The 14,043-nt window shown below is 37.8% G+C and overlaps 1 protein-coding gene across 1 annotated transcript; it reads left to right on the top strand.

Moving 5' to 3' along the window:
• Positions 1-382: 382 nt before the first annotated feature.
• Positions 383-13,774, top strand: LOC145911807 (TBC1 domain family member 9-like). The gene is made up of 23 exons (XM_082999245.1): positions 383-657; positions 1,057-1,205; positions 1,635-1,846; positions 2,182-2,434; positions 2,653-2,834; positions 2,941-3,048; positions 3,233-3,392; positions 3,993-4,075; positions 4,481-4,607; positions 4,820-4,958; positions 5,029-5,150; positions 5,417-5,551; positions 5,693-5,908; positions 6,164-6,277; positions 6,736-6,867; positions 7,162-7,286; positions 7,976-8,074; positions 8,344-8,455; positions 8,926-9,076; positions 9,190-9,507; positions 9,695-9,822; positions 11,098-11,214; positions 11,731-13,774. Exons 1-23 carry the CDS (start codon positions 432-434, stop codon positions 12,484-12,486), a joined length of 4,164 nt encoding a protein of 1,387 aa, XP_082855371.1. The 5' UTR covers positions 383-431; the 3' UTR covers positions 12,487-13,774.
• The last annotated feature ends 269 nt before the right edge of the window (positions 13,775-14,043 follow it).

Genomic DNA, 14,043 nt, shown 5'->3' with positions numbered 1-14,043 from the left:
TTTATGTTGCAAAAAAATTCACGATTCACACTTTTGTTGTCATAGAATTCTTTCAGATTATGTTTCTCAATTTAAGTGCTCAATAAAATTTTATTATTTTATTATTCAAACTCAAAAATTTTAAATAAATGTAATTTATATTATTGTGCTACGTGCTTTTAGTGACATTCAATTGAAATTCGGATGATCGTATGTACATTATCCGACTGTGTTGGAAAAAAAATGTTGTCCCTTTCGTCAGCTGATCAAGCGTTTTGTTTTGCAATGTAATGACTTTCGCGCTTATTGCGTTTGAACTGGTTTGTTTGATGCATGTAAATAGATTAAACACATATTTGTATGCTTTGATGTAAAACGCTTACTTTATTTTTTGCAAGGTAATTATGTTTAACAGTATCGTCATGGTAAAGCGTTGAAGCTCTGCAAAAACAATGTGGACAAAACCGACAGAAGTTTTGCTGGCCAACGCCCTTTGGGTCACCGAACGAGCCAACTTATACTTTATACTGCAAAGGCGCAAAGGACACGGAGATAAAGGTTTAAGTTCCATACTGGTAAATACGCTGGACACAGTTCTGGACTCCAGCACCAAAGTTTCACCCTACAGAATTCTACATCAAACTCCAAGTTCTGAAATCAGTTTTCAAATAGCAACAGGTAAACAGCCTCTGTTTATGTAGCTATGTAAGCATATGTTTAAAATAAGCAAAAATATTAGCTAACTTGCATGTAATACAGCATAGGAGAAAGGTTTCCAGATGGTGGGTCATGGCTCACTTTATTTTAATGTTGTTGGGGGAAATTCCACATCCAAAACAAACTGTGTGACTTTTCTGCTGTTACACTGACGAAATACATCATTTTTCCTATTGATTGGTTGCATCTTTGGTAATAATTGGTTGCATCAAAGATCCTATTTTATTTGGTTACATCTTCATAACAGTGCATGAAATTTAGGAAACACTGCAGTAGGCCTATTGCTAAAAATGCTTAACATTATGTTATTGTTTGCTTTTTGTGATATTTCAAACAATTTGTTAAGATTTTCATATGCAGGTACATCTAAAAAGGATATTTTTGCAAAATGGGAGTGGCTGGAACAAAATGTAATGGGAACACTAGACACTTTCGAATCAGAATCCGATGTAACAGAATTCCTAATTGGAAAAGTTGAAAGTTTAGTGGCAACACAGAAAAAACATGCGGTAATGTTAAATTTGGTGCTATTGTGCTCAATGCAATATGCGACTTTAGAAACTATTTGTATGCCTGTCTGTAATAAATCTTTTATTCTAGTCCTGATTTATATAACCTCTGAAAGATATGGCCAATATAAAAATAAAAGGTAAAGGCCACAGCGTTGTACTGTTCCCTTAGTTTTTTCCGAATTTAGCCCTCTGGTTGGCATTGTTTACTAATCAGCGACACCAATCTCCTATTTAGTATTAAGAATTCAATGAAACTAGCAAAAGTTTCGAATTGAGTCAGCTGATTTATTAGTAAAAAATCGATTTCGCCTGAACTGGCGGCCACAGCGTTGCATATTAAAAGCCTTTTCAGATTATGTATATCAATAGGCCAATAGCCCATTTATTCAACTTGTTCACATAATAATAAAATAATTAACCTTGCAGAAAGGAGAAAGTGACAGCACTAAGAAGTTCAAAGAGGCATCGATTAAATTTCGTCAGCTATTTGGCATGCCAGCTGAGGAAAAGCTGGTAAACTATTACTCGTGCAGCTTCTGGAAGAGGAAAGTGCCAAGACAGGGTTGGTTGTACTTGAGTGTCAACCACATTTGTTTCTACTCATTTCTGCTTGGAAGAGAGGCAAAAATGGTTATAAGGTAAAATATTTTCTGTTCTGCTGTTAGATACAGTTTCATTTTTATGCCTACAAGAAAGAGTGTGCCCTGACTGCCAATTGCATTTGTTTTAAACTAAACTCTATTTTTAAATCCAATCAATGTTATATTTTAATGAGCTCCACTTCAATTGCTTATGCAGTCAAATGTTGCATGAAACATGACAAAGTTGACAATAGTATGAGCCAGTCTTTTTATTCTCAGAATAATGAAACTGATCCTAACCTGTGATTTACTTCCAGAAACTTTTTTCCAATTCTGACTGAAATTGTTTTGGGTGTTGTTATTTGTTAATTTTTAACTGCTTTGTTTTGCAGATGGACAGATGTGACCAACATGGAAAAAAACAGCACAGTTTTAGTGCCGGAAAGCATCACTGTTTCAACAAGAGAAAACAACTTTGTATTTTCCATGTTCATGAACATTTCTGAGACTTACAACCTGATGACCCAGCTCGCCAACATTGCCATTCGCCAGTTGCTTGACCGGGAAAGTTTCGAAGAGGACCGAGCCCTTCTCGAGAAAATTACTTCTTCTAAATATGACAAGCAAAGGTCCAAGAAAAAGAAGGTAACTGCTGACCTTGTTGCACCAGTAAAATTTAAATTTGTTTTAAGTTTTAAACAACTTTGCCAACTCTATCTTCAATTGGTTGATAGTTATCACTTTGTATGTTTCAAATAAGGCCTCATATATTTATATTCTTATTAACTAGCTGTTATTCAACAAGCCTTTATTACTTTGTATGTCTGAAAAGTTACCAAAACTATATGTCCGCTTGCTTGCAGATGCCAACTTTGAAAAGAGACTTGGATGCAAGGGCAAGGAGTGAGAGGTACCGCCTGGTTTTTCGTTTGCCCAAAACTGAAAGGCTTGATGGCCACATTACATGCACTTTGTGGGCAGTTTATGAGAAGAAACACATTTGGGGAAATCTATTCCTGTCACATAATTTTATTTGCTTTTCTGGGTAAGTGGGAAGAGCTTTTACAGTAGTTGATAAAATTGTGAATAATTTATTATTATGTGGCTGATGAGTGAGAGAAATGGGACAATATTCAACTTTGTGTTTGTAGACAACTACCAGAGGTGGTGAATTTGGTTATTCCAATGCGCGAAGTTAATATCGTTGAAAAAGCAGAAAGCTCTAATGTGTTGCCCAACCCCATATCCATCACGACGAGGTAAATTTTCCCTATAATGTGCCAATGTAATTTGTATGTCAAGTACATGCCAGGTGCAGGCACAATAAAAAATGATATATATACTGTGGAAGTTAAACAATGTGAGGCCAATGATCATACAGACAGCTCAGTACAGAATAATTGCTCAATCGCTCATATATGAACTATATGATTTCTGTTTCAGAGGGAAAATGACTTTTTTGTTTGGGCACTTACACGAGCGTGACTACCTGCTGAACCTTATTTCCGATTTTCTTTCAAAAACCAAACACAAGAGTTACCGATCTTCCAAGTCATCCGTGTCTACTCCAAACTCTCCAACCACACCCACCACAACTGCAATTGTGAGAGCAAATATCATATGAAACTGTTTGCAGCTGTTTTGTGCTTATTTGTTTGTAAAATGTGTTTAAAATGTGCTGATTGAACGTTTGTGAGCATTTACACACATACTTGTGGCCCACAAGAAATTGTAACCGCATCTAACGGCTTCATTAATTAGGTACCGAAACCAAACACCCCACTCATATTTTTTCTAGATCCGCCACTGCTTGTGGGGTAAAGTTTTTAATTATTCTAGCTGACCCTATTTACAAATGTAAGACATTTTGTGCCAAATTAATACATGTCTATAAAATAACTTCATACCTAATTTGTAGATTTGTTTGGTGCCAGTAGTTAAAACACGGAAGTTTATTTTGACTTGTGTTTCAAAATTTACAAGGATCTTTTGTTGGACTTACCCAAACAAAACATGTTGCTCTCTGTGGGAAAAATACGTTTAAGTCTTATTGTGATCAATAGTAATGCTATTTTGAGAAAAAAAACATGACATAAATACAGCTAAACCTTACTAAGAGAATTAAGCTTTTTGGGTTCTACTGTACATGTTTTATTTGTCTTGGATTTGTACACAACTGCAATTATTTTTTGTTTTTTTATAGGATCCAAATAATTCAGATGTTTTTGGCAACCAAGAGAATGGAAACATTGAACTCCAACCAGCACTGGTTACTGTTTTCAACAGGTATTGTTTGAAACATGTCCTGTATATTAGCAAATGGACTGCTAGACATATAAGCTCCAAAACCAAAGGGCGTAGTACAAGCAAAACCATGCTGTGGTTAATGTGTTGTATGTGGTTGTGGTTTCGATGCTGACATCCTGGTGAAAAGGCATTTTGTTACTGCAAAATAAACCACAATATCATGCTTAGCTGCAGAATTCTCAACATTTGCCTTTGTACCAGCTCACCCTGTGAAGTGAAAACAGCTAAATATCTTAAATAATTACTGATTCAAGCCTTTTCAAGAAACACAATATAAACTGATTCATTTGTTAACTCTGTAGGGGTGATGTTGTTTAAGTTAAAAATAGCATACATGCATGTCATCACAAGTTAACAATAACCAATGTCTAATATCGTGTGCAGACGAAACCCTTCTGAAATTGACCCTAAGGAGGTTGTGAAAGAGCATTTGTGGAACGTTCACTTCGTGGAGTATGGTCGAGGAGTTTGCATGTACAGAACACCCAAAACCCGTGAACTTGTCATGAAGGTTAGTCTTGTTGTTGCAAGTACAGATGCATGCTTGTTGTTGCAGGATTAAATAAGTTCAAACTTTGTTGCAAAGCCTTGTGTATGTTTCTTTTTTTTTAACCTTTTTCAGTCCACACATAAGTTAAATGCTCTATACCTAGGCAAAGTTTTTGTGTGTATAATTGTCTTATTTGGTGTATGTTACTTTAGTTAAAATTTTCTGTGTTGCAGGGCATTCCAGACAGCTTAAGAGGTGAAATATGGATGATTTATTCTGGTGCTATCAATGAAATGGTCACTCACCAAGGCTACTACCAATCACTGGTTGAGCAAAGCATGGGAAAGTGCACATTAGCCACAGACGAAATAGGTTAGCCCCAAAACTTTGACTGCTGTTTACTCTGTGGTTTAATGATTGATGCATGATGTTTCTGTCATAGAACGAGACTTGCATCGGTCGCTACCAGAACACCCAGCATTCCAGTCGCAAATTGGTATTGGTGCTCTTCGACGTGTACTCACTGCATATGCTTTCCGCAACCCTAGTATTGGCTACTGCCAGGTAACCACTTGGAACCCAAAAGTTTTTTTTTTAATTTCCCTGATGTAATTTTTGTCTTTCAAGTTTTGTTTGAAAGCTTGGTGCTTGATAATGTATACGTGTGCAATATTCAGTATTCTTCTTTATTTTTGCAAGAAAAGAACTAGATTGCGTATAAACATTGCAATGTAAAATAAAAGGGGTTATTGAGTTCCACTATACAATAATATACAGTGTGCCATGTGTATACAATTAATATTCCATGAAAAACTATTTCCCCTTTTTAGGCAATGAACATTGTGACATCCGTTATGTTGTTGTATGCAACCGAAGAACAAGCTTTTTGGCTTCTTGTTTCCTTGTGTGAAAGACTTTTGCCAGATTATTACAACACAAGAGTTGTAGGTGCCTTAGTTGATCAGGTAAAATTATGCTTCCAGCAAATATATATCAAACAATATCAGTAGCATGTCAAGGATAGGTACTTTTTTCAAGAAAATGTTAAGTGATTTAGATAAAATGACCAAGGTCTGCAAGCAATAAAACAAAGTATTCTTTTCCAGGGTGTTTTTGATGATCTCACTAAACAGTATCTATCCAGAGTTCACACAAAGCTTGAAGCACTTGGTGTAGTACGCACTGTTACACTGTCCTGGTTCCTTACACTATTTTTATGTTCCATGCCGTTCGATTCCGCTGTTCGTGTAGTTGATGCTTTCTTCTTCGATGGTGCTCGAGTTGTATTTCAAATTGCATTACGCATCCTCAAAGCAAATGAGGTACGTTTGTGCCAACGTAAACACAATGTTTCAAACCCACACTAATACAATAAAAACAATGAGTCACAGCACAAAATGTATTGATTGTTCTTTCTTTTCTCTATTTCAATGCAATTTACAAACAATTCATTGCATTTTGTATAATAAAAAAAATAATGTATAAATATCTGAAGAATACCACCAATTTTTTTTAATCTCTGCAATTATTAATGACCACCATTGATATGCCAAATTATTTTACTTTTATAATTTCAGGAGCAACTGTTAAAATGCAACGATGATGGAGAAGCTATGACCATTCTTGCATCTTATCTTGATCACGTTGGAAACCGTGATGCTAAAGTTCCAACCTTCACACATTCCTCACAGGTAAGCCGGTCAAACCCAGACAACATCGCTTGCTTTAAAGCGTTAGGGGCACGCAATGCACAATGAATTATTTATTATGCTCATGTATTTAAATGCCTAAAATTTTAGGGTCAACCTGTACATTGATTTTTATTATTGATTAGTTTTTAAATGTGATAAGTTAACTCCGTTTCGCCCAAATTATATGGTTTCAATCCTGTCATTACCAAGTTTTTGTGTTTTGTGTCCTGTAACTATGTAACTGGCTCAGTTGGTTGGGCATTGGGGCTTTTTAGGCCGGAGTCATGAGTTCAAACCTCACCGGTAGCATGACTTAATTCAGGTCTCACTCTGACTTGTCAGGAAAAAGTGGCTGATCCAGCTAGGCAGCAATGACTAGGCTGCGATGCCAGTGAACCTAATGACTCTGTAAATGTGTACATTTTTGCATCATGACATCATGTGTGTTTTGAATTAAGACGTACAGCACTCCTGTTTCTTCACCTGCTCCACCCATTGATATTTCGGAGCTCATCGCGGAGGCATACAGCAACTACAGCCAGGTCACAGCAGAGAAGGTTGAAAAAATGCGCTTCAAACAAAGGATGGAGGTGAGACTCTTAGTGGTGGATTGTTATTGGGACTTTATATTGCCACTGGTGGGCGCAAGCGAGAAGATATTTTGGAATGCAGTAATTGGACATTTGTGAGCATTTTCACACACACACGCTTGTGGGGTAAAGTTATTAAAATTGAACTATTTGAAACCATTACTCTGGGTAAGCTTATGTTTTTGCAAATGCAGCACTAACAGGCTTCCAAACTAGGTGCTGAAAAATAAATAAAGTAACTTTACTGTGGGTCGTGAAAAGTTCTTTGTGGTAGATTGAATTTTTCTTCCACAGGTCGTACAGAGGTTAGAAGATACAACGACTCGATCGATTGTCAGGGGACTGCAAACCGAAACCAAGTTTACCTACGATGAACTGAAAGATGTTCTCATCCTGTTCAAAGAGGAACAATTAACAAGGTCAGCATTCAAATAAATATAAATGCTATTCTCTGGGCCTGTTGTTCTTTCAAACAATGGATAAAATATATTTATTTTGCACCAACAAACATTTGTTTTAATCTATTGTAAAGTCTTATCGGAGTACTTTTTGGTATTCCTAATGTCTTTTGATTCAAATAAGAAAACAAGCAATTTCACTCTCAATCAATTCTGCTTGACAATCCGAACGCATATAACTGTAACATAAGAATGAATCATTAGCGAATCATTGAAAAAAAGGAAAACACCCAGTTTTTTTTAATGTTGCAAAAATGAAATTTTTCATGACTCAAAGTCAACAGCCTATAATTGCTTTGATTGATGTTAGCATGATATAGATGAATTGCCTTCAAAACTTTATAGTGTTATTATACAGTGGTGGGATTCAAATTTTTTGTCAGCCGGTTCTATCACAAAAGTCATATTTTTCAGTTGGTTCTGTTATAAATATCCATTGACAGTAACCAGTAATGCTAACCGGTTCGCTAATCTCATAAAATTTTGTGAGAAAGTTCTATAGAACCAGGCTGAATCCCACCACTGGTGTTATACTAGTGGAACCTACTGTAGTTGCAAGCTTATTCATAGGAAGGAAGCAGTAACTGTACATTCACTCGAACCATTGTAACTTTTCTTAGTAACCAGTTTTGTTATTGTTTGCATTACAGAACATACTGGGGAACTTTAACTGTGGAGAACAAAGACCCAAATTACGATCCCTCGAAACCACAGTATGAAAACTATGTGGCTGATAATGACCAATTCAGGTGGGCTAAACTTTCAAGACATATTCCATGTTTTAGGAATTTTTTAAGAGTCCAGGTTTTAGAGTGTACTAATATGTAGTACCACTTTCAACAAATGTGCAATGCTGGCAGTATTTAAGGTATCATGCACAAAGTAGTTTTCTTTTTAGATATATTGTGGTTGCGTGTTTTGTTTCAAAACAGTTTCAATCCAGTCTAGTGTATAACAACCCCAACTCTTGATACTGTTATAAACAGACCATTATATTGCAACATTTGTGTCACTGTAGATTTTTGTTTGGTTCACTGTGTCCTTGGAGTTATGGCACCCATGCTGAACAACTTTCTGACTTAATATTTCGCCTTTGCGACAAAGACAAGGACAACCTGGTCAATTTCAAGGTGGGTAAATAGTCATTTAGACCAGGGTTTCTCAGCCAAATGTCACCGGTCTATGTTGATTTTTTACTGGTTCACCAATATACAGTAGATGGGTTTCCCCTGGTATATGATGCATACATTTGGCTTGTTAAATATTCGGAATTATTAATCTGTTTATTTTTTTACATGTTGGCTTAGTTTATGTCAAACAAAGGTCTGTAGAAGTTATTTTAAAACTCTACCTGTCCGCAAGTGCAAAAACGTTAAGAGCTGCTGATTTAGACTTGCAATGTCCATGTTGCATTTTTAAAGCAAAGCAAAAGTAGTTTGGTTTATAAATTTAATCTTTTGCAAAAAGATAAGTGTAAGTAGTTGTAAATGCATTTTTAGGTTTGGTTGTTCATTGGCGATACCGTTTTCACTTGTCAACCGCAGACACATAAAAGCCAAACTGATATAAGTAAACGCATATTCACAAAACAAGTTTTTAGGACTTTGCTGTCAACTTGGGGATAATATGTCGTGGTGACCCCCAGAAGAAACTTCAGCTGCTTTATCAGCTGCATCTTTTGCCTCCGGAAGCTGGTAGTGAAGAAGAGAGTACGGAGAATTCAACCAACTCTGATAAAACATCAGACATAGGTATTACTTCAGTTCATGACATAAAAAAATTGGCAGTGTGTCAAAGGTGTTGTAATTTTTACCATGCTTTCCACACCATAATTACACTGTATTCATGACTTTACTTCTTTCAGTGGAATCAGAAACTTCCCTTTCTTCTGCAAAAGATGAACCACACACACAAACAAAAGACGACCTTCAGTCTGAAGCGCTCACGCCTCAGGCCGACAACAATACTAATGAATCACTTACTTCGACAGCCGTGGAAAATTATTTCTCCACCGTGCAGAAAGTTACCCCTAGTGGTAGTCCAGCAAAGAGTAAAGAACCAGATGAAAATAATTCATCAGCTAATGACGACACACCTGTTCAAGACAAATCTGCTGATGCGCCCACTAACAGACCTTTGTCCTTCCCAGAACCTTTGACTGCGACTGCTGCACCAGCTGAAGGTAAAATATCAGCATGGTTGCACCATGAGTAAATTCCTGATCCTTGCATGCATTTGGTCAAATATAGGGAGGTCTATGTGACATTGATGCTAATAATAACATTAAATAACTGTCAGTTTGATCACATATTTTCGAAGAAATTAAAATTTGATAAAGTTTCCATTTAAACTTTGTTTTTTCATCACAGAAGAAACTGACAGTGAAAATAGCAAGAAGTCGGTAGCAGAAGTAAAAGATTACAACTACTACATGGCAAAATATGAGAAGGAAAAGTTGGGAGTGGATCAACTCAAAAACCTTCCTCACCTTAATCAGGCATGTACTTTCTCACTTGCTATCACCTCTAATGTATCACTTCATTGGCAGCATTATATTAGGTGTGAGCATACTTAAAGTAAGTATACAATGTGAAAGTTTGTTGTAAATGTACAGGCTTTGCCCACTAAATCGAAGCAAAAGAACCAACAATGATTATTCGTTTGTCTCTGGTGGTTTGTACCTGGTTGGTTTGATATCAACCGAAAAGTATCTTAAAGTGTAATAATCTAGGCTGCAGACAGTGCAAACCTTTTTGACATACCAGCTGGTTCTTCTCAATAGCAGAGTCAGACACAAGTGTAACAGTCTATGTTTAGCTACTTAGCGGACTGGACTGTCCTCAGTCAACAGCCAAACTTGTGAGGCCTGATAAGTCGTAATAGTGTGACTGAAACAGCTTACTCGCAAAATTTTTCTGTGTATTTTTCCCATTATACTGAGGTTTAAATGTTTCTTGGAGGGAGAGGGAGAGGTTTGTAACAGTGTTTTTTATGGGACTGTAAACTGAAATAGGAAAATCAATCTGTCCTTCTGACTACTGAGTTTTGGGACAGGAAATGTTACACACTGGTTGTTCATGTTTGGTACGACATAATAGTTAAGCTGATGTTCGTTTCAAAATATTTGCCAATAGATCTATTTGTTACATATCAGTGATTGCAAATGCAAATGCACTTTCCACAAATCTCAAATAACACAAGGTGGTAGAGAATTACCTCATGTTTATTTTTATTTTATGACAAACACAGTTAGTTTCATGAAAAGTAATTTGACGTGATTGCAATTTTGTTGGAGAGTGTTGCAGCGTTACAGCACATGACAAGTCGGGCCAACATATGTTGTCATCAATCATGACAGAAGAGCATGTTGTTTCAATGCAGCCAATAATAGAAATATGTTGTCGACGTATAGTGAAAACTTAGTGCTAAAACCCACATACTCTGCTATGACAATCTTTGTGTGACGATTGTGTTGTTGTTATTCGAAAGAAATACTTTATCATGTTGAAACAAAAAACATAATCCACCATTTTATGGTGCCATTTAGACAAATCCTTTTCAATCTTCCAATAGGAAATCAAAATAATGCATAATATTTACTGCCTATTTTCACAAATATAATTTCTATCAGAAAATGGAGTTTAGTAATTTATTTGGTAAATGTTCAAACCAAACATGTATAGCTTGATAAGCCTTCCAACCACACTGCAAAATTAATAGGTTCAAGCTTTTAATGAATTATTCACAAAAATAATTACCTGTCTCTCTGCAGGAACAGTTTATTCAGCTGTGCAAGACCTTGTACAACCTTTTTCGCGAGGATCCTAAAGAGCAACAATTGTACCATTCCATAGCAACTGTTGCCACTCTTTTGCTGCAAATGGGCGAGGTATGGTTGAAAACAAACTGCCAACTCACAGATCAAATGTAGTGTAATTGTTTGGCTAAATAAAATTAATGTGGCCAATAGCGAATAGTATGAATTTATATGATTCGTGCTCACCCAAAACTACTCCAATTACCATACTTGTTGAGGGTTGGTGGTGTCTTAATTCCACTGTGTTGACATGTTTGTAAGATGTGTTTGTTAAAATAGTCCTGTAGTATTCCTTTATACATATTTGCCATGTCATCACATTGACATGGGATCTGACAGATAATTTCAAAGTTGTAATTACAATTGTAACTACAGAGAAACTATGCTTGTAGTGATTACACTAAAATTGGTGAATTGTAAGTTTTTGATAATTCAGTCATTTAGTCTTCATCTATTTTATCACAAAATGTAACCAAGTACAGAGAGATACCTTCAAATACTTTCCCTCTTCATGTGTGTAAAGAATATTTTTTGCTCCAGAACTTGCATGCAAAGATACAAAGAAATATAACTTGCTCTCTTTACCAGGTTGGCAAGCAGTTCAAGAAAGGCAGGTCTGCAGCGTCCAGTCAGAACAACACGCCTAAACACCTACCCAATCCTGACCCACACAAACGAGCACAAGTTGAGTCGACGGAAGGGCAGGAAATTGTGCACAGCCGAACAAGCAGCGACGAAACGGACAAAGTGGCCTCAGACGCCACCAGCGGAAGTTCGTCTTGCGCCACCAGTGGCGACTTCGAGCGCATCCCAAGCTACTTAGTGGCAAGCAGCGAGGGGTCGGACGAAAACGCGGGATGTCCATCAGAACGATTTGTCAAGATTACCGACTCTTGTAAGGAGCTTGCAGCAGCCGACAACGACCAGCATAAAAATGAAACAACCAGTAGCGACATGAGCGAACTTAAAGACTTGCGTTTGACTGAAAAAGGCGATAAAGCTGCCGGCGAGAACTTCGCAACTGCAAAACCCGACATTCAGGTGGAAATTGAGGATCTTGGCGACGACACAGTGCTCGTTACACCTGCGAAGCCTATCGCCGCCATTGTAGCGCAGGGGGGCGGCAAGAGCGACAGCGCCGATTGGTATGTTTCGTTCGAACAATTCTTGGCCTCGGTGCTTACGGAGCCTCCGCTGTGCGAGTTCTTCGAGCGCAAATACGAGATTGCTGACGCCATCGCCCGGTTACGTAACCGCCACGTTTTGGAGCGCCAAACCTCGTACATCAGCTCACCGGACGGGGAAACCCCGACGTCGAGTTTCACGCCGACTGAGAAGAAGTGATTGAGTTTTCGTTGACGAATTCGTCTGCTATTCGGCGTTTACACAATTATGTATGGCATATAGGTAACTTGTAAATGCGTGCTTAAAGCTGCTTGCGCAGGCGCACAATTACTACCGTTTTATACATATTAGAGCCACTACATATACCTGTTATCTTATACAGTGCAATTGTTGATGTAACAAGACCGGAACGACCCTCCTTTCCTGTGATAAACGATGATAACTTTTGTAACGTAAATTTTGTATTCCGTTGCCAGTTGTTTAAACCGTATACCCTGTTTCTGTGGACTCTAGGGTGGTAGAATAGTTGCATGCGGTGTTGCAGGTGTGGGGTGTGGATAATACGTCTCTTTAAAGATTGCGGAACGATTGTCTATTTACACATGAACATGGAATTAGGTCATCTATTCTGCACGCGATAACAGCCCCTTTCAGCTGTCTAGTATTGGTATTCGAGCGCAAATTGCCATGCAAATAAGTTTCATTGGACAAAACTCTATTCAACCAACTGTCAGCCCGAGATAGCTGCATGGTTGTTGGTACCGCGGACCATCTCCATAGCTGGCAGTTGCGCCCCAAAATGGAACTTAATTAGATGTTACATATTCTCGACGTTGTAATCAGCGTGGCAAGTTTGAGCGCGGCGAAAATCAATGAGCAATTGACGGCGATGGTCTATTGATTTTTTAGTCCAATTCAGGTTATGGCTGCGCTTCTGTTTTGTTCCTCTCATTTTCACCGGCTGCATATTGACGGTTTTCATTTTCTATTGGGCTGTACGGTATGCCGCATTATGGTAATTGCTGCCTTTCATTGCTTGATTGTGACCTTTCTGGTGTTTAGCTTTGCTTTTTAGGTCGAACCTAGTATTACGTGTAGCAAATTGTAATTTCCATTCTGGAGACACGGCACTAACCTTTCGTTGCTTTCAAATGTATCTTATCTGCCAGACTCGTCGTGTAAAAAATCCACTCTCGGCCCGTGCAATACGCATGGCTTAAAAAACTTGGCTTATTTTGCCGTCCTATTGCCGAAGCTTCACTCGTAAATTAATAGACCAAAACAAAGTCACCACTATTTTATTGGGTTTGTAATCGCATGTGGCCTTCGGGAGGTTACATAAGTTTATAGACCTGGTGGCCCGAATGCAATAAACCGTTACGACAAAGTGCAATAAGCTGAATTCTGTTCTTTGTGCGTTTGTCGTATGTTTGCCATGTCGTTTATTGCGTAACGTGACCTTAAAAATCAATCTTTTCAGTAAACGCAATCGCACAAACCTGGAATGCCGAATACAAGTGAACTGCGTGTTAGCGCGGTAACAAAAATCCAAGTGTCTGTTATTTGTATGACACGGCATACCACCATCAATACTGGCTAAGGTTTGATGCACGAACACGTCATGGAGTCAACGTAGGCGTTATTAATTTGTTTGCAGGTAAGCAGTGAGTTTGGCCAAAGGTTACCCGTGTGGTGTTGCTGCTGTTTGTTCACTGCTGCCACGACTAACAGCTCTGAATCAATCTTTATTCTGTTGTTCGCGATGCCAATTGCTTC

The sequence above is a fragment of the Ascidia mentula genome, chromosome 8, assembly GCF_947561715.1.
Source record: "Ascidia mentula chromosome 8, kaAscMent1.1, whole genome shotgun sequence".
Taxonomy (NCBI): Eukaryota; Metazoa; Chordata; class Ascidiacea; order Phlebobranchia; family Ascidiidae; genus Ascidia; species Ascidia mentula.
This window is presented reverse-complemented; position numbering and strand designations above follow the sequence as displayed.